The sequence below is a fragment of the Callorhinus ursinus genome, unplaced genomic scaffold, assembly GCF_003265705.2.
Source record: "Callorhinus ursinus isolate GAN/ISIS: 27379988/994484 unplaced genomic scaffold, GSC_fseal_2.0 scaffold24, whole genome shotgun sequence".
NCBI lineage: Eukaryota > Metazoa > Chordata > Mammalia > Carnivora > Otariidae > Callorhinus > Callorhinus ursinus.
Genome location: NW_027397086.1, coordinates 14,384,345 through 14,402,360, shown reverse-complemented (window position 1 = coordinate 14,402,360; position 18,016 = coordinate 14,384,345). Strand labels below are relative to the sequence as shown.

The 18,016-nt window shown below is 51.9% G+C and overlaps 1 protein-coding gene across 1 annotated transcript in view; it reads left to right on the top strand.

The window, feature by feature from the left end:
- Positions 1-18,016, top strand: part of PAPPA (pappalysin 1) — a 237,966-nt gene that overhangs the window by 168,722 nt on the left and 51,228 nt on the right. Inside the window, exons 14-16 of the mRNA XM_025888575.2 lie at positions 1,742-1,955; positions 10,454-10,622; positions 12,869-13,052. Of these exons, the coding sequence (XP_025744360.1) occupies positions 1,742-1,955; positions 10,454-10,622; positions 12,869-13,052 (567 nt within the window). The remainder of the gene's footprint in view (positions 1-1,741; positions 1,956-10,453; positions 10,623-12,868; positions 13,053-18,016) is intronic.

Below are 18,016 nucleotides of genomic sequence, written 5' to 3'. Positions count from 1 at the left end.
TGGGAAGGCAGGTAGAGGGCCAGGTCCTGCGTGCCAAGAAGCTGCCTCCGCACAGGGCTGGTGGGGAGGACGAGACCGGAGTTGTCACTTGCACGCCCTTCTGCGCACCCACGTGTGCACGGGGCAGAGGGAAGAGCCCCAGCTCCGGAGCCAGTGGCCCGGGCTTCAGTCCTGTCCCTGCCACTCGCTCGGCTCGAGAAGGTGCACACTTCTCTGGACCTTGAAGTCCCTCATGTGGCATGTTGCTGTCCTCTTAGGCACGTTGGGGACAACGGTGCCACTTCATCGTCAGAGCGAGATTGAGAGATATTCTATGAGCTGTCCTTAGGGCTGTTGTGCCGGTGTCCAGCACAAGACCCGGCCCTAGGAAATTCCTGTTATCCGTCCCACATTTGCACTACACCTCCAGGTGTTTGGAATCCCAGGCCAGCCCTGAAGCCTGGGCTTCCGAGCTATGCATGCACCATTCCACAGAGAGCTCTGTTCGAAGCCCCGTATGAAGCCACCAGGCCAGGGGTCCTCACAGGGTCAAGCAGAAGCCAAGGGAGCAGGGAGAGGATTTTGTTTTGTTTGTATGTTTACTTATTTAGTTTTAGAGGCAAGGCAGGGGGACATATGAATAAGGAAGAGGAAAAAAAAAAACCCTCTGGACTTATCTGGATTCCAGAGAAATTTCCCTAAATGAGAAGCAAATATTTTCCTAGCTGTCCTGGCACTGCAGAGAGCTCGGAGGCGTGGGGGGAGGTCCAGCTCCACAGAAGCTGCTGGGATCCCGTGACTCAGTGTCTGAGGCTTCCACGTGCCCGTCCCTCCCCGCAGTGTCCCCTGGCCTCTGGCCTCCGTATCCTGCCACCACCTGGGGAGCCTTTGCCGTTCTCAGGGACCAGAGAAGGGTGCCTTCTGGATGGGGAGCTGAACGTCCCCAACAGCGCAGGCCTGCCAGGATGTGCTTAGGATCAGCCCCAAGTTTAGATGCAGAAACTGCGTTTTAGGAGCTTGCCGGAGTCGCATCGTTAGGTAGGCTAAGTCGTGATGTGAACCGAGGTCCACCAGACACCAAAGGAGGTGTCCGTTTTTCCAACTCTGTCCCACCCCATCGTTCCCTTCCCGCTTCCAGGTGTGCCCCTCCTCTCTGCCCCCTGGGGACCTGTTCCCCGTTCTAGAAAGAACCAGGGGCTTTGGGATGGGGGCAAGCCTGGTCTACATGGCTGGCTGTTCTGGGCGCCTCTGGAAAACTACTTCCTGCCCTTGATTCCCAGCATTACCTCTGCAGCCTGGCTACCGAGGTCCGGACCTCACAGGACTGCTGCTGGGTTCCTGGATTAAAAATGAGGGCAGCCTGTTGCTGTGAATGATTTGTACCATCTCTGTGGCTGCCTGGGAAGGCAGCCTGAAAACTAGCAGCTCAGGCCATCCAGCCCGAAGGCAATGTGGGAGGGTGGTGAGGGCCAGCCATGCTTGTGTGAGGGGTGGCCACTGGGGGAGGGAGAGAGGCTGTGGGCGCTAGGTGAAGGGAAAGCTTAGGGGGCGGGAGGCAAAGGGATTGGAAAGATTTGGAATCAAGAGAAAAAGGCAGACAAAGAAACTTTCAATCAAACTCAAAATCCCCACTGGCCACCCAATGGTGCTTTTGTGCAGTGACATGAAAGGGTCTGGGGGCTTCGGGAAGGGCCCGTTGGGGAGGGCGTGACTGGCCTTGAGTAATGAGCCTGGCCCCTCGGCCCTCTGTCTCTCCTGACAGGCCTCCATGTCCTGAGCTGCAGGAACAATCCCCTGATTATCCCTGTGGTGCATGACCTCAGCCAGCCCTTCTACCATAGCCGGGCGGTCCGCGTGAGCTTCAGTTCACCCCTGGTCGCCATCTCGGGGGTGGCCCTCCGCTCCTTCGACAACTTTGACCCCGTCACCCTGAGCAGCTGCCAGAGAGGGGAGACCTACAGCTCTGCCGAACAGAGGTAAGGGACCCGGGGTCTGATTGCCCTGGGCCGTTTGCTAGCCAGAAGCAGATGGAGGAATTCTGCAACTGCGTAGACATGCGTGTGGCTGTGAAAAGTCTGTGTGTTCTCCCTGCTCCATCCTCTGGCCTCTGGCCGCCTCCGCCTTTGGGCCTGGGAGGCCCACATGTCGTCTCTGGATTCCAGGGGCCAGGGAGGGAAGCAGGAACGCGCGCTGGTGGAAAGTCTCCCTCACCTGGCTCGCAGTCCCAGCGCTGACGATGGCTTGCTCGTGGGGTAAACATCACTTTCCCTCTCTGGGTCTCAGCATCCACATCTGGACAAAGAGAAGAGAGGTGGATTAACTCTCCTGCAGCTCTGAAATACTGGAGTAATTATTTAGGGGGATGGAGGGAGCCTGGTATTTGCTTCATCCCAGTTCCACCGTATTCCAGTGATGGGGAAATCTCTGCGTCTTCCCTAAACGCAGCTCCTGGGATCCCCTCAGTGGTCTCAGAGTCTCTGAAAATGGCGTGGCATCACTCCATCCGTGCCTCTGATCTGGTGGTGTTAATGCCCCTCGTCTGAAGCTAAGAGAGCATGGTGTTTCCTGGCAAGAATAGGAGTTTGGGTGATACTCTTACCTGGGTCTGAACGTGCCCCTTCTCGCCTGTGTGTCCATGACAAGTCACTTCACTTTTCCGAGTCTCGCTTTCCTATTTTTGAATAAACGGACAATAATATCTACCCCACCGGGGGTCATGAGGGCTAAACAGTGCGCCACAGGTGAAGGTCCTCTTGCAGACCATGAGACACTGTGCCAAGGTGACGTATTAATACAGAATATTTATGGCCACTTTCTGATCTGATGGGGGTGCTTCTCTGCCTCGAACTCTGCATGACGCTCTTAGAGCTGGAGGAAGCTCTGGACATCATCTAGGACATCCGGAGTGTCCAAACTCCTGCATTACCCTCCAGAATTCTAGGGCCTCCAAAGGGGAAGGGCTGGTCCATGCTTGCACAGCACCTCTCAAGTTTGTTTAATGAGATCCAGAAGGAAACAGAGAGACTGAGGCAGGGATGAGGGTCTCGGTGGGCTCCCCCAGAGTGAGGCCCTCTGAAAGGCGATCCAGCCCTGCCCTGTGTACCTGGGAGCAAGGAGACGAAAGGGTTGGGGGGCTGGGGTGGGGGGGAGACACTGCCTTTCCCATGCCCCTGCCACCACAGGGGACACAAAAGGTGGTTGCAAAACCCACATTGTTTTGCACCCACTGTCTCTAGCTTCTGTTGTGCAAAGCCTGTTGCAATCCTTCGGAGGCAAAAGAGCTCCTTAAATATAAATATAAATATATTTCATACTAAAAGGGCTTTTTCATCCCTGGCTCTCCAGACTATAAAAATAAGTTGATTCTCAGAACCCAGGGAAACAGTGTCAATGGGAAATGTAAATCCATTAGACCTTTTCTGCAATGCTTTCTTTCCCGTCCTTAACCAGCCACCGGGACCATGGGCGAGTTGACGGAGGCCAACACTGCCTTCTTTGAATTCTTAATTAACAGTTCCTGTGCCCGAAGTAAACAGAAGTGTTTAACCTCAGAACCAAATCAATTGTTTAGCATTTGTTGAGTTCTTTGGTGGCAGAAGAGCACCAGGCGGGGCCTCACTGGTCATATGAGTATGAGCCAGTCACTCCACCTCTCTGGGTCTCAGTGTCCCCATCCATGGGGTGGTGGTGATGGATTGGATGTTCTCTCTGGTTCCTTCCACTTCTGACATTCTGTGCTTCCCAAGAGCTGGGAGGGGTGAGGGGGGGGGAAGGAACCAGCATGCACTTCACTAGCTTAGATCATTATTTTATTTCATGATCACACCTGTCCTGTGAGGTGTGGACAAGAGACAGTGAGTCAAGGCCATCCGGGCAGTAGGGAGGCAAAATCCTGCTTTGTCTGCCCCTGAAAGCTACGAGGTCCCCATCGGAGCCAAGCACGTCCAGGAGAGAAGGGGACTTGTCCCAGCTGCTCATGTGTGAGCATTTAGTGAGGGGGACGCTGGAGGTGAGGGGGCTGTGGCTCTGAGGGCCTCTGTGGCTCGGTCCTGAGCGTGGACCTGGCTGAGATGGGCTGAGCCCCCAGTGTCACAGCTGCGGGGGTGGGGGGGACTGGGGGCCCCTCCTGAATGCTCCAGGGGACCGGGGGTGAGGAAGGAGGAGCTGCTCCTGGAGAGCGGAAGAGGCACACACCCAGTCAGGACTGCACAAATGTGCAAATGCATTAAAACAAGCAAACCGGGAGGAGGGAAAAGAAAAATAAGCAACAACTGTAAAAAGCCATGGGATGTTTTTCTTTATTCTCAAAACACCAAGGTAAATAGCATGACTTTTTATAGCACACATTTCAGCTGGCTCTGGCAGGAACAGCCCACTTGCCTCTCAGCTGTTTCCCAGGTAGTGGGAGGGGCCGACCTCGCCTCCCCAGCCTCCAGCCCTCCGCCCCTCATTGCCCGTCCCCACTGGTCCTTTTTCTTGCTGCCTCTGTGCCTTCCCCGCCATCTCCACCTGCTCAGCCTCCTCTCCCACCCTTTGCCCCTTCCCGTCTTCATTCTCCTCTCCGGAGAGCAGCGTGATACCTAGTGGGCTGCCCGGGGAGGAGCATCACTACAGCAAAGTCAATCCGGGTGGTGTGTTCTGACCTAGATTCAAGGGTCTCCAGGCCCCGTGCAGCACTTACACTAAATTCAGAGGCCCACGAAGACAGGATCGGGTTTCAAGGGAGAGGTCCAGCGGAGAAATTCTAGCCAAATCCCAGCGCCACACCTAGGGGAAGCGGGAACGGGTGGGGGGCTTAGCGATGGTGGCAAGGAAGATAAGAGGCTTCCTCGGTGAGAAAAGCAACAATCCTGGATTGAGGCTCCTGTGTGTATGTCTCTCTCACACATGTACACACATGCGTACACATACACACACATGAACACACACTATTCTGTGGTTCTAAACAGATTGACCAGCTTATTATAATGGGCCACGTGCTTACACAATTAGTAAACTCCCTTCCTCTCACCCTTCCCTCCCTCCCTCCCTCCCTCCCTCCTTCCTCCCTCCCTTCCTTCCTTCCTCCCTCCTGCCCCCTTTATTGTTTGCATTCTTTCTCCCTCTACCTCAAACTCTTCCCACTTCCCTATGCCAGCCCACCCAGAGAAGGGCAGTTCTGACAGGGAGCTAACTTTGAGAAAGCCAGCTCTAGGAGGAAATAAATTCTTCATGTGACCAGATTGAGTCCTTCCAGCCAGCGTGGACTTAGACTGGGCGGGGTGGGGGTGAGGGATGGTGCCTACAGGAGCCCATGCATGAATATCCATCCCATGACGTGACTCTATAGGAAATTTGCATATGAGATTTGGAACCCAGAAAGAAGCTTCTCACGGCCAGAGACCACAGGCTCCCCCAAGTTATCCAGCCCACAAGGGGATCAGCACCTCTCGGAACACCTGTTGGGAGTTGCTGGTCTGGGGGATGCGCCGGCAGATGGAACTGCGGTGCCTGAGCACATGTGTCTCTTTGACTGGACCAGATGCTCCTGATTCTTCTCCAAGAGGTTGTTCAACTTCTACTCCCAACAGGGTTCTCCTGGAGTTCCTCTGCTTCCGCATCCTTGTCAATAATTGGAATTATCAAAATATATTTCTCCCCCTCCCCAAGGGTTCTGAGATTATATACCTCTGTTGTTTTGTCTTCATAAAACTGTGGTCCCTGGAAGCTGGGAGGCCTCTGACAGGTTATCTGGTTCTGCATTCTCATTTGAGGTCCCAGCAAGGGACGTGAGCTCCCCAAAGCCACCCAGCCACTCAGCAACAGAATTGGCATTGAAATTCACTTCTCGGGCCCCTCTTTGTCAGAAGCTTCAAGACTGCTGTCACATAGGCCAGATAAGACCACAAATAACTTGTGTTTGGCCCTCCTTAATCCTCTTCTTTAATTAGTCGCCAACATTTAACTACCAGGAGTGTTCACAGTAAAGACATCGGCAGATCTGGAGACACGGTGGGGCCGGTGCCTGGGGGCCACCTGGGCCAGGAGTGACCCCCTGCCACTCTGCCGGCCACCCCTCCCTCCCTCGGGAGCCCCAAGAGAGCTCGCCGCCATCCTGACCCTGCAGGCCTTGACTTTGCCTCATCGCCACTGGGCAACCGCCTCACTGGCTCCTTGGATCCCAGGGTACAAGAGCCTCCCAGGATCCCTTCCAGCAGTCGATGCATTCCTGGGCAGAAAACAAGGAGTCCTATCTTGATCATTCTTTCTCAGTCTTACTTCCCAGGGACCCTGCAGCGCTCCTACCAAAGAGCATCTTCCCTCCCTTCCCGGTGGGGACATGCTGTCTTCTTCGCTGTCCCCATCTGAGCAACCCAGAGTGACTTATAAACCACCTTCCCGTTATTATTCCAGCTCTCCCACCCCCACCCCATGGTGTAGTTGCAGCAAAGGGGCAGGGCACAGGAGTTAAGCCTAGAGTCAAGGGACACAGCCAGCAGTGGGACCCTCACCAGCCCTTTACCGCTGGTCTTCTGTGTTCTGGTTGAGCACCGTCCATCCTTTCTGCTGTGCATGGCTGGGGGCCAGTGCCCTGTGCAGTGGGGACAGCAGTGGGGAGATTGGCTATTGAATCACTTGAGGATATGCCTCTATGTGGAACTTGAGTCTGTAAGTAAATAAATTAAATATATAAATAAATAAAATAAAATAAATATATGTGTGTGTATATAAATATATGTATACACATACATACATATATATGAAGAAAAGACAATTTATAAATATCTCATCATCTTTGTATAGGGGGAGGGTGTCTCCATCTTTGCCCAGGTCTGAGAATTTCGTTGATAAAAGTAACTATGTCCCTTCCCAGATCCCTCATATCATCCAACTTCCTCCCTCTGAGAAGTGGCTCTTTTTTTCCTTCTTTTGTTATTTTTGTTGCTCATCACTGATATTAAATCCTTCCCCCATTTTTTTTTTAATGAAGCCAGAGGCCTTTCTTTTGTTTTCCTTGTTTTTGTGTTTCAGCCATGACAGGGCTCTGTCAGGGAGGTATTTGGGAGGGGCACTTGGGGTAATGTTTATCATTTTTGGACAGCGTGTTCACACAACCCTCGCAACTTAATGGGAAAGCAAAGAGAAGAGCAGGGGCTTAGGGGACAGACAGGCAGAACTTACTGGCGTTCTGTCCACATGGGGTGGACAGGCAGCTAAGCTCACTGAGTCTCACTTTCCTCTTCTCGAAAATGGGAGTAATCGTACTGCCTCAAGGAGTTATGGTGAGGATGCCAGTCAGGTGATACGGGTAAAACACAGTAACTGATAGCGGGTACACATGACCTTCTTTCCCCGTTTCTCCCTGTTTTCAAGCCTGTAAGCCAGGCACACACAGATGTGCTGAAAAAGCAGGGATGCTCCAGTCCCCACAGTGTGTTCTGGACGACACTAGTCCAGATATGTCCCATTGGACAAGGTTATCAGAGTTTGGAAAATGTGTGTCATAGCACCTTCTGGAAATCCACAGTGTGCATTAGAACATTCAAGGTTCTGAGAAGTCCTGCAACTGAAAAAAAAAAAAAAAGCTGACTTATTAATCTAGTGCTACCCCATTCTTTGGACCATGAAACTTTTTGGTCAAATAATTCATGTGACCAGGGGTATTTTCCTTCTACAGCAGAGAGCCAGAATAGAGAAACCCTCCAACTTTTCTTGCAGCATCATAGTTTCCAAAGTATTTCTCACACATGGGCCCTTCGATTGTACAAACATGCTGAGCTCCATTCTGTCCTGGACCTTTGTGCATGCTCTTTACTCTGCCTGGGATTCCGTCTGCCCCAGACCTTTGCATGGCTCACCCCTTCATTTCATACAGGTCTTACTTCAGATGTCCCTTTCTCATGGAGGCTTCCTTCCCTGACCCATCTGCACACGGTGTCCTCCCCCCAACCTCCAACAGTCATCCTCTATAATTTCACCTTTAGTGCCCTCTCTGCGCACATGACTATCTGAAACAGGCTTCTTTATGACTTTTCTGGGGTGCATGTCCTTTCTCCTCAAATTCACAGGTGGCAGGCATCTTCTATGCATCCCCAGTGTTTAGAACAGTACAGCAAGGTCCCTCTTGAAGGTCTGTTGAGTAGATGAATGAGTGGCTGACATGCCACCCTGTTGACACTCTTGAGAGAGAAATTGGCTTATTACTTCCATTTTGCAGATGGGAAGACTGAGGCTCAGCAGATAATGTAACTTTCCAAGGTTAAACAATTGGTAAACGACTTTCCTGGGGTAGGGCTCGGGTGTGCCCAGTTGCTGAGCCCTGTGCCCTTTCCATTTACATCAAATCAGTTTTTTTCAGTTTATTCTTTTTCTTACGAAGAACATTAATGTGCAGAGAAATGGGGGGGCGGGGCGCAGGTACATGCTGCTTCTCCCTTCATGGCCCCACTGCCCAGGGCAGCCCGGAGCCCCCTGGTCTTCATCCCAGGAGTGCAGAGCAAGCATGGCCACACTGGAAGGCATAGGTCAGAGGACCAGCTTGGGAGCTGGTAGCTTGTGGAGCAAATCTATTTAAATCGGAACCATGTGGCTCTTCGCCCCCAGCGTTAACACACCGTGAACAGATGCATCGTGTGGTGTCAGAGCCCTTGTGTTGACTCCACAGTTTCCCTCTTGGTGGCCTCCCAGTGGCACAGGGCACAGAGCAGGGGAGGCTCTCAGGGGCGGGAAGGGGGGCGGAGAATCCAGTATCTCTGCAAGTGTCACTTTATCCCTCTCCTGGTGCCTTTCAGAAGGGGGTCGTGCGGAGAGGCAAAGCCCACATCGGTATGGGTCCGAGACCTAAATCGAATGCTCCCCTTTTCTGAGTATTTGAAAAAAAGGGAATTTGTATGGAGGCTTTTAGCTTCACCCCCACCCCAACTGGGACTCTCAGCAGGCTTCTGAGCAGAGGAGAAAGCATGGGGATGAGTAACCATCTTCCTGTGAAGCCCCCTGCAGGGTATCCTGAAATGGGCACCCCGAAAGCAAATGGGGACTTCCTTCTGAAGCTGGTTTGGCCACCAGTTGCTCGCCATCTCCTAGCTCTGTGTGCATACCGTGGGGCGGGCGTTGGTGTAGAAAAAGTCAGGGAGGCAAAGGTTAGAGAAAACTGCCCCCAACACGCTTTCACTGTTCCCAATCAACGTCTCAACCTCCTCCAAGTGCTTTAAGAGCTATCGCCCGACACTGCCACCATTTAGGAAACACCCACTGCATGCAAAGCTTCTTTATTGCAATGCAGAGTATACCAAGATGAAACAGGCATTATCTCTACCCTCAGGGAAGTTCCAGTCCAGGTGTGGGGCAAGGTTAACAACAAGGACTTTGGAGTCACACGTCTGGGTGGGAACTTAAACAAGTAACTTGATCTCCCTGGTCCCTGATTTTTCCAACTATAAAATGAATAACACTTAGCTCATAGGGGTGTTGTGAGGATGGAGTGAGCTCATGTACATAAGCAATCGGTGAATAGTCACTAATGTTACTGAGTGTCTGTGTAACAGTAACATGAGGGGAGAGATCATCTAGCACAGGGATTTTGGATTTCCATTTCCTTAAGGATTAACACACATTCCGGCACATGGTGGGTACCCAGGCCCTGTGCTGTCAATGCATGAAGCGTGAGGCCCGTGAGAGAAAGGAGGGCAGGAGGCCTGCCAGGGAGCCCCCCTGGGGACACGGGGAAGCTTCCTGTAGACATTTACGTGGAGGTTGGACTTGAAGAGTGGGTAGAATTCAAATTGGCAGGAAGATTAGAACGGCAGCTATAGCAAGAAGCAAGGCGTGATCGCTATACAACCTTACTAACAATTCATAAATCACTTTATAGTTTATAAAAGACTTCTACCTTCAGCACCTCCGTTGAGTCTCATGGCCCTATGGGTCGGCCCAATTTGAGTGTACTCTGAAGCTCAGGGAGGGGACGTACCTTGCCCAACGGCACACAGCTTCTAGGTACTAGAGCATAGACTTGTTTACACTATTAGCTACCCCTTACTGAGTGTTTTTTATGGGCCGGGAATTCTGCTCTGTGCTGTTCCTGCCCTCTGCGCTGTGATGCTCACCACACCCCTCAGAAGCAAGTACTACCACCAAATACAAAGAGGCTATCATCAGCTCGGCGCCTGGCGCATAAGAAACTCAGTGACTACTTGCTGCCATCGTGATCCCTATTTCACAGATGGAAAACCTGAGCTTCGGCAAGGTTTGAAGATTCACAACACATCCAACTTGCTGCAAGACTTGAACCCTGGCTTATCTGCCTCCACAGACTGCCCTGTGATCAACGTTGCTGCCTACAGAGCTTTCTTCGCCAAAGCCAGCCCCTCTTCCCCTCCTCTGTCTCAGCCTCCTGGAATCCCGGAGGGGGATGCGTCAGCTTTGCTCTTCCCTCTGGCATGTGGCAGGCCGGCAAGGAAGCCCCCTCTTACCCCCTTGTTGCTTTCCTCCCCAGCTGCGTGCACTTCGCGTGTGAGGCTGCCGACTGCCCAGAGCTGGCCGTGGAGAACGCGTCTCTCAACTGCTCTAGCAGTGACCGCTACCACGGCGCCCGGTGCACCGTGAGCTGCCAGACGGGCTACGTGCTCCAGATACAGCGGGACGACGAGCTCATCAAGAGCCAGGTGTGCGCAGGTGCTGGGCTCAGAGCCCCTCTTCGGTCCCCCAGGGCGGGGTGGGGTAGGGCGGAGAGGCTGGCTGACCAGGTGTTGAGCATCTCACAGGGTGCCACCACCCAGCAAATACTCAATAAATACGTGTTGATTGAATGCATCAATCCATGAATCTGGAATTTTCAAGACCAGGGTTTGGTGCGGAATAGTGTTCCATCCATACAGCATGTATCAGGGTCTTTGTTGGGGTTTTAAGTGTGGAAAAGCACGTGCGGAGCACTTGGAAAGGAAACCCTCACAGGCTGAGCTCCGCTACAGTGGAAGGGGCTGCTTTAGAAAGAGGTGAGCGCCCTGTCAGTGAGGTGTTCACTCATTCACTGTCATTGTAAAACAGATTGCAAAACATCTGTTTGCCAGGGACCAGATGCTGTAGTAGGTGCTAGAGAAAAAAACAGATGTCACTAAGATAAACCTAGGCCCTCCTCCCAAGGAGGACTGTTGCCGGGAGCGGGCAAGGAGTGAGTCATGACCTCTCAGTGTGATAAACGCCCATCTAGGCAGGTGCCGGGTGTGGTGAAAGCCCAGGGGGACTCACCCTGGAAGAAGTAGCTTGAAAACAGAGAACCAGATAGATGGATGGGCACAGGGGTGTGTGTTGGGGGTGGGGGTAAGAAATGGGTGCTCTGGGCACAGACAGAAATGGTAGGAGGAAGCCTGTGGCTGAGAAGAGAGCACACCACAGACAGTTATTCCACCCCCCACTGCCCCCCCCCTGCTGAACTCACCCAAGCAATGAGGCTGGAGGGGCCAGCAAGGCCCACCAGTGCACGGCCCTGTTCGCTTGGCCAGGAAGTTTGAGGTTGATCTTTAGGGCTACAGGGAGCTTTTGAAGACAGGGACGTGGTCGGATCACGGTTGACCAAGATCCTTCTGGCTGCCCGCTTGGGTGTGGCTCGGCATCCAGCGGTGAGACCCATCCCGGCGAGAGCCCTCTCAGGTCATCGTAGTTGCTCACAGAGGAGGGCAGTGTCCGGCACGAGGGCCATGGCAGTGGGTGGATTTGAGATGCGGCAGAGTGTTGCTTCAGCCAGATGCTGCTGTGGGGTCTCAGGGTGGGGGGTTTGGGGAGTGAGGCGATGAAGCCTGGAGATCTGAGGGTTCCAGAGCTCAGTCACTAGACACAGCCTTTCCCGGGGCCCTGCTGCCGGGCTTGCCCTTCCTGATGCAGACACACAGGGACACTCCTTGCGGCTAGGGAGGCCGCGGTACGGAGCTTCTGGGCTGGAACAGAGTCCCGCTGGAGGGAGCTCCGGGGCCCTCAATTGCTTGTCTTAGACACCTACTTCCTTGTGTTTGACATGGCAGGTCTGAACTCCTGCGGAAACAATTAGGCTGTTTTGGCAGGGAGGGACCTCTGCTCCCTTTGATGTGTACTCAAGAGGGGAAAAATGTCCTTTGCTTTTAAAATCCCAGATCAACATTTGGCATCCCCAATCCCCTGGGATCTGGCGGCTTCCTCCTTGAATGGCAGCCTGTGGGCTGCCCACGGCGGTCCCTCCCTTGGCTCTGAAGCTCGGCCTCGCCCCTCCACCCACGCACCCCTGCCATCTTCTGGTTTGGTTCAAATCCCTGTCGACCCTTTTCGCTTTTCCCAGGCTTGTTCTGTCCTCACGTCTACCTCTCTCAACTATCTCAGGGCAGGGCGGGGCTCTTAGAGCCATCCTGGGGTAGAGTGCCAATGCAAGAGCTCAAGGAGGGAAAGGGACTTGCCCAAGGTCTCATAGCATAGAGGACAAACATCCGGGCCTCCCGTATCCCAGGCCAATGCCCACTCGGTGCCAAACGCTGCAAGGAGTACCTGTTACCTCCTGCAGAGCCAAGAAAAGATATGACGATCGAGAGCCAGTGAACCACCTTGTGCATTTTTCACAGGCTAGTTCACGAAAGAAGTCATCAGGCCCCAGGAGGTCTGAGCCTCGAGATTCTCATCAGCCAGCACCATGGGAATACTGATCTGGGAGGCTCTGCAGGGAGCAGTTAGGAGTGCGGCCGTGTCACTTGGAGCTAATCAGTGTCCCTGAGCCTCAGTGTCTGCATCTGAAGAATGGGAACTGAGATACCTAATTCATTAAAAGCCGGTTACAGTTCAACGTGGATCTCCTGGGGCCAGGATGAGACTAGCGGGGCTGGGGTGGGGGGAGAGGTGTTCCCCACATTTGGTGTTCAGTGTGCTTATTGTCCCCACCTCTGCCTTCCAGGTGGGACCCAGCGTCACAGTGACCTGCAGGGAGGGCAAGTGGAACAAGCAGGTGGCTTGCGAGCCGGTGGACTGCGGCGTCCCAGACCAGCATCACGTCTACGCTGCGTCCTTCTCCTGCCTTAAAGGCACCACCTTTGGCAGCAAATGCTCCTTCCGATGCCGTCACCCTGCGCAGCTGAAAGGTATGGAGGAGGGCCTTGGGCTGGGTTTGCCCTGCTTGCTCTGTGGGAAACCCGGAGGCTGCTTCCAGGCCCTCCCCTGGGTCTGAAACACCCAGGGTCGGGTGGGCTTTTATCTGCTCTTCTGATTTCCCTCCACCAATGGAGGGAATTTACGTGCACTGCCTTGCTGTACAGCCAAGGAGAAAGTAGAGTGTGGATAATAAGATGGTGAAATCCCCTCTAGGGTCCTTGCAAGTCTTACAGAAGAGAGAAGGGAAGGGATGGGGGGGGGGAGAGAAAAATGAAAAGAAAGTAACATTTGGAACTGGCTAGGATTAGGGCCCAGTAAGCCCAAGAGATATGTTTTAGGATTATTGCTCTGTTCCCAGCGGAGGACATGGAGCCTCAGAGATGTTAAAGAGCTTGCCCAAGGCCACACTCTCCAGGGTGGGATCCACGTGGGGGCCCAGGTGTGTCTTTCACAAAAGCCACTGTTCCTCCTTAGGAGGGATCCGCTGGGAGGGGAACAGTTGTGGGCAGGAACCCTTGCTGGGGATCTCCTGGGCGAGGCCCTGGAGTGTTGGGGTGAGTGAGGCAGAGTCAGGCCTACTGGAGAAGAAGCTGGCCTGGCTGACTGAGGATGTCAGGACCAGAAGGGTTCTCAGAGCTCGGGTCAAATAACTGATTATTTGGAAACATGGTAAAACCGAGGTCCAGTGAGAGGGAAGAAGGAACTTGGAGAAAATCACAGAGCAAGTTAGTGGTATTTCTAGAAGGAACGCTCTTGGCTTCCAGTCAGAATACTGGGGGTTTGACATGACGTGACATGATCTCCAAGTTATGATGGTTCGACTTGCAATTTTTTGATGGTGTAAAAAGCGGCGTGCTTTCGGTAGAAACCATACTCTGAATTCTGAATTTTGACCTTCTCCTGGGCTGCCGATATGTGGTCCAACACAGCCTCGGGGTGCTGGGCAGTGGCACCTCGCAGCTAATACCCAACAACCATTCTATCTGCCACTTTCAGTAGAGTAGTCAATAAATTACATGAGGTATTCAGCTCTTGATTATAACACAGGCTTTGCATGAGACAATTTTGCCCCACTTTGTAGGCTACTGTAAGTGTTCTGAGCATGTTTAAGGTAGGCTGGGCTAAGCCAGGATGTTCAGTAGGTTAGGAATACAAATGCATTTTTTGACTTGCAATATTTTCAACTTATATGATGAGTTTATTGGGATGTTACCCCATCATATGTCGAGGAAGATCTGTATACCCATTTCTCAGAGGTGCCAGAACATTCTCCTTTCCTTGTTTTATGAGAGGGAACATGGTCCCTTTATCAGATACCCAAAATGATACCTTAATCAAGCATGGGTCCTACCTCAGATGTGTCCGACCATCAAGCAAAGGTCCCGCCATCATTCTACTGAGTAGGAATAATGGACTCCCATGGGGTGTTGGGGGGTAGGGAGCAGCAGGTCTATGAATTCCCTTGAACTTAGATGTAATATTATGTATTCTTGAGTTTCAGGCATTTTGATGATTGGAGAGGGTCAATAGTTTCCCCAAATTTTCAGGGGGATGCAGAACTCCCAATGATTACTGGACATGAGTTCCTGGAGGGCAGTGGCAATGTCTAATCCATTTTCCCATCGCTGTCAGCAAGCCCGGAACCTGCCCTTAATAAAACTTAATAAAGTGTTTTGACTGGATGGCTGGATAAATTGATAAAAGTAATACCACAGGAAATGTTTCTTTTAAGAAGTAAATGAAAGACCAAGTAATCTCCCTATACTACTCCAAAAGAAAAACAGGAAGCACTCATGGGATTCAGCCTTTAGGTCCCCTCATTTTTAACCCAATGTGATTTGAATACAGAAACTATAGACACTTCAGGTGAGGTACTCTAAAGACGTAGGCTGGAGAGAGGTGAAGAGATAGTGGAAATTAGAAGCCCTCCACCTTTCAGGCTTTCCGAGTCCCTCCCGTGGCCCAGATGTGGGGCATGTTCATGACTCCAGACCAAGAAATCACACTTCTCCTCTCAAACAGAGACCTTTGGGAAGGAGGGGTGTGTAAATTAGCATTGATTATTAGAACCCCCACTGTGGCTTAAAATTATCCTTTTTTTAAAAAAAAGATTTATTTATTTTGGAGAGAGAGAGTGAGAGAGAGCGTGCGAGTGCACATGCATGCGCTCACACGCTGGGGGGAATGGGCAGAGGGAGAGGAAGAGAGAAAAATCTCAAGCAGACTCCGCACTGAGTGTGGAGCCTGACACAGGGCTTGAACTCACAACCCTGAGACCATGACCTGAGCCAAAATCAAGAGTCGGATGCTTAACTGACTGAGCCACCCAGGCGCCCCTGCTAATAATGATTCTCAGTCAAAGTGATTCAGACCCTTCTGCTTCTCTGCTGACTGTGATGGAAGGGGGGTGACCCTGCTGTGGGGGCGAGGCCCCAGAGGGACCATCATTTTGATCATTGTTAATCCCAACTTTGTTCTTCCCTTGAGAATATAGAGAAGCCTCTCTCCAGTGGCCACACTGACCCACTAGGACCCACTGGCATTTCATGCACCTTGGTTGTCAGCATCATCTGGTGCTCAATCCCAGATCCAATGCTTCTCCTTGGGTCTGCAGGCAGCAAGGACTGGGTGAAGGACCCGCTACCTCTCTCTTGAACTTGTTAATGCCCCCCTTCTCAAGCGAGGGGGTAAAGAGGTGAACAACACAACTTTTTTCCTCCATTTTTTGTTTACTTCCCTTTCGTCCCTTCATTTTGCTTTTGTTAGCAGCATGATTGAAGCAAAAAGAGCACCGTCTTTAGAATCAGACAGACTAGGATTCCACTCCTGGCTCTGCCCCAACTGTTGATCTTAGGAGAGCTATTTCATGGCTCCAAGCTTCAGTACTCTCATCTGTAAAATGGGCTGGAGGACGGCTCACATTGAAGGGTCAGGTTGAAGCCTTGAAAGAGAAGGTATGTGTGTGATTCCAGAGCCAGAGAAAGTGCTTAGCGAATACTGACCTTCCCCAAGGGGCACCCCTTGTGAGAACCTTGTGCCATGGCCTCTCTCCCAGCCCTGACCTCTGTCTCGTGGAGGCCTTAGTCCTGGGGGCTGTGGAGACATGCTCCCTCGTCCACGCTCCGTCCAGGACCCGGAGGTTAAGCGTTGGCAGCTAAGCAGCCAGCACCCAGGACAAGCAGTTACAGGTAGCCCCCTGGCAACTGGTATAATGTGGGTAACCCCCCCACACCCACTCCCCCTTCTATTCCCAGTGAGGTTTTTTGAATATCCCCACTTTCACTTAAATTCTGAGCCCTCTTCAAGATGTATGCAAAATATCCTGCAAACTCACAGCCTTAGAGTTCCTTCTGCCAAAGCACTTTCCCAAGTGAGCCCCACCAGCACAGAAAGAAGCTACAGAAACAGGGGGAGAATACATTCTCAAGTTCAACAACAATAACAACAAAACTTCAAAGTCATAAATGTTTAATTAAAGGGCTGAACATGCCACATTACTTCTATCACCTCGTCAACCTCAACTCAGCTGTGTTGGGTGCACTTGATATTCAGTGTGGAGTGGGGCTTCCAAAAAGCAAGTGTGCCTTGGAGTGCCCGGCTGGCTCAGTTGGAAGAGCATGGGGTTCTCGGTCTCGGGATTGTGAGTTTGAGCCCAGTGGTGGGTGCAGAGTTTACTTAAATAGGTAATCTTAAAAAAAAATAAATAAAGTAATCACACCTTCCTCTTACAAAGATCTTTTTAAAAGACCCATTGTGTGCTTCTGGCTTTTGTTGGCTTTTCTGCCTGTTTTGCTTCTTTAACCTCAGATTGAAAACTCAGCCTATTCACTTGTTTCCAGAGGATACCCAATACCATTGAGCACTTCCTGATTTCTCAGACTTTACCAAAGACAAGGATGTGAGCTGGGGGGACACCCAGCATCTCTCCCTGCAGAACCCTGTTATGACTTCCCTCGCGGTAGAAATTGCACATTCTCTCTTCTGTCTCAGGAGGAGACCCTTCCTTCTGTCTCAGAAGCAGGTGGCCAGGCCCTGGAGGGCCCCAAGGGTCTCATCAGGGCATCTTCTCCACAAAAACAGGGTCATCCCCTCACCCCAACAGAAATGCTCATACAGCTCCTAAGAGAATGCTGCTTTCTCCCTCTGTCACCTTAGTGTTTGGGATGGTGAGGGTCCAGGACGTCACTGAGTCCAAACCACTGCTGAGTGCTGATGGAAGACCACTACTCAGATTCTGCCTGGGGACTTGAGGTTCACAGTAGAGAAGGGACTTGTCCATTATGAGACCACTTTTCGATGTGACCAAGGCTAAGATGTCATCTCTTAAATAATTCTTCCCATCTCTCTCACTCCTGCTCACACTGAGCAGTTGCCCAAGTTTCCAGAGTCAAATCTGCTCTTACTTGGTGTCTCAAAAGCCCTTTAACCTTTCCTAAAGTCTGTCCCTCAACCCAGAACCCCATCAAAGTCTGGAACGTCAAAGCTGGGAGGAGCCCAGGGGTCATCAAGGCGAATCATTTGATTTCACGATGGGGAAACTGAGGCCCAAGAGAGGAAGTCATTTACACAAGGACACATAGGAGTTACTATTAGCACTGGGGCAGGGGTCCTGACCCTAGAAATGGTACCCCCTTGCTAGGCATGCCATTCCCACCGATCTGGTGAAATCATCTAACTCATGTCTGCCATTGGCATTCGCAAGCCTCTTCTTCATGGCAGGTGTCCAGCGTTGCAGACTCCTCTCTCTCCTCTTGGGAAGGTTTCCATCACTTATTCCTGACTGTGACTGCATCTGACAACAGCCTCTTTCCTTTGAGCCTAACATGTGGAATGACAAATGGGACCCCTTGGTAAAGAAATTTAGAAGTGACGGGCACCATTCTGGACAGTGGCAGGGGGAGGTTCTGAAATCTTATTGTATGACCAGTTCTTGATTTTGAGATACTCCACTCGT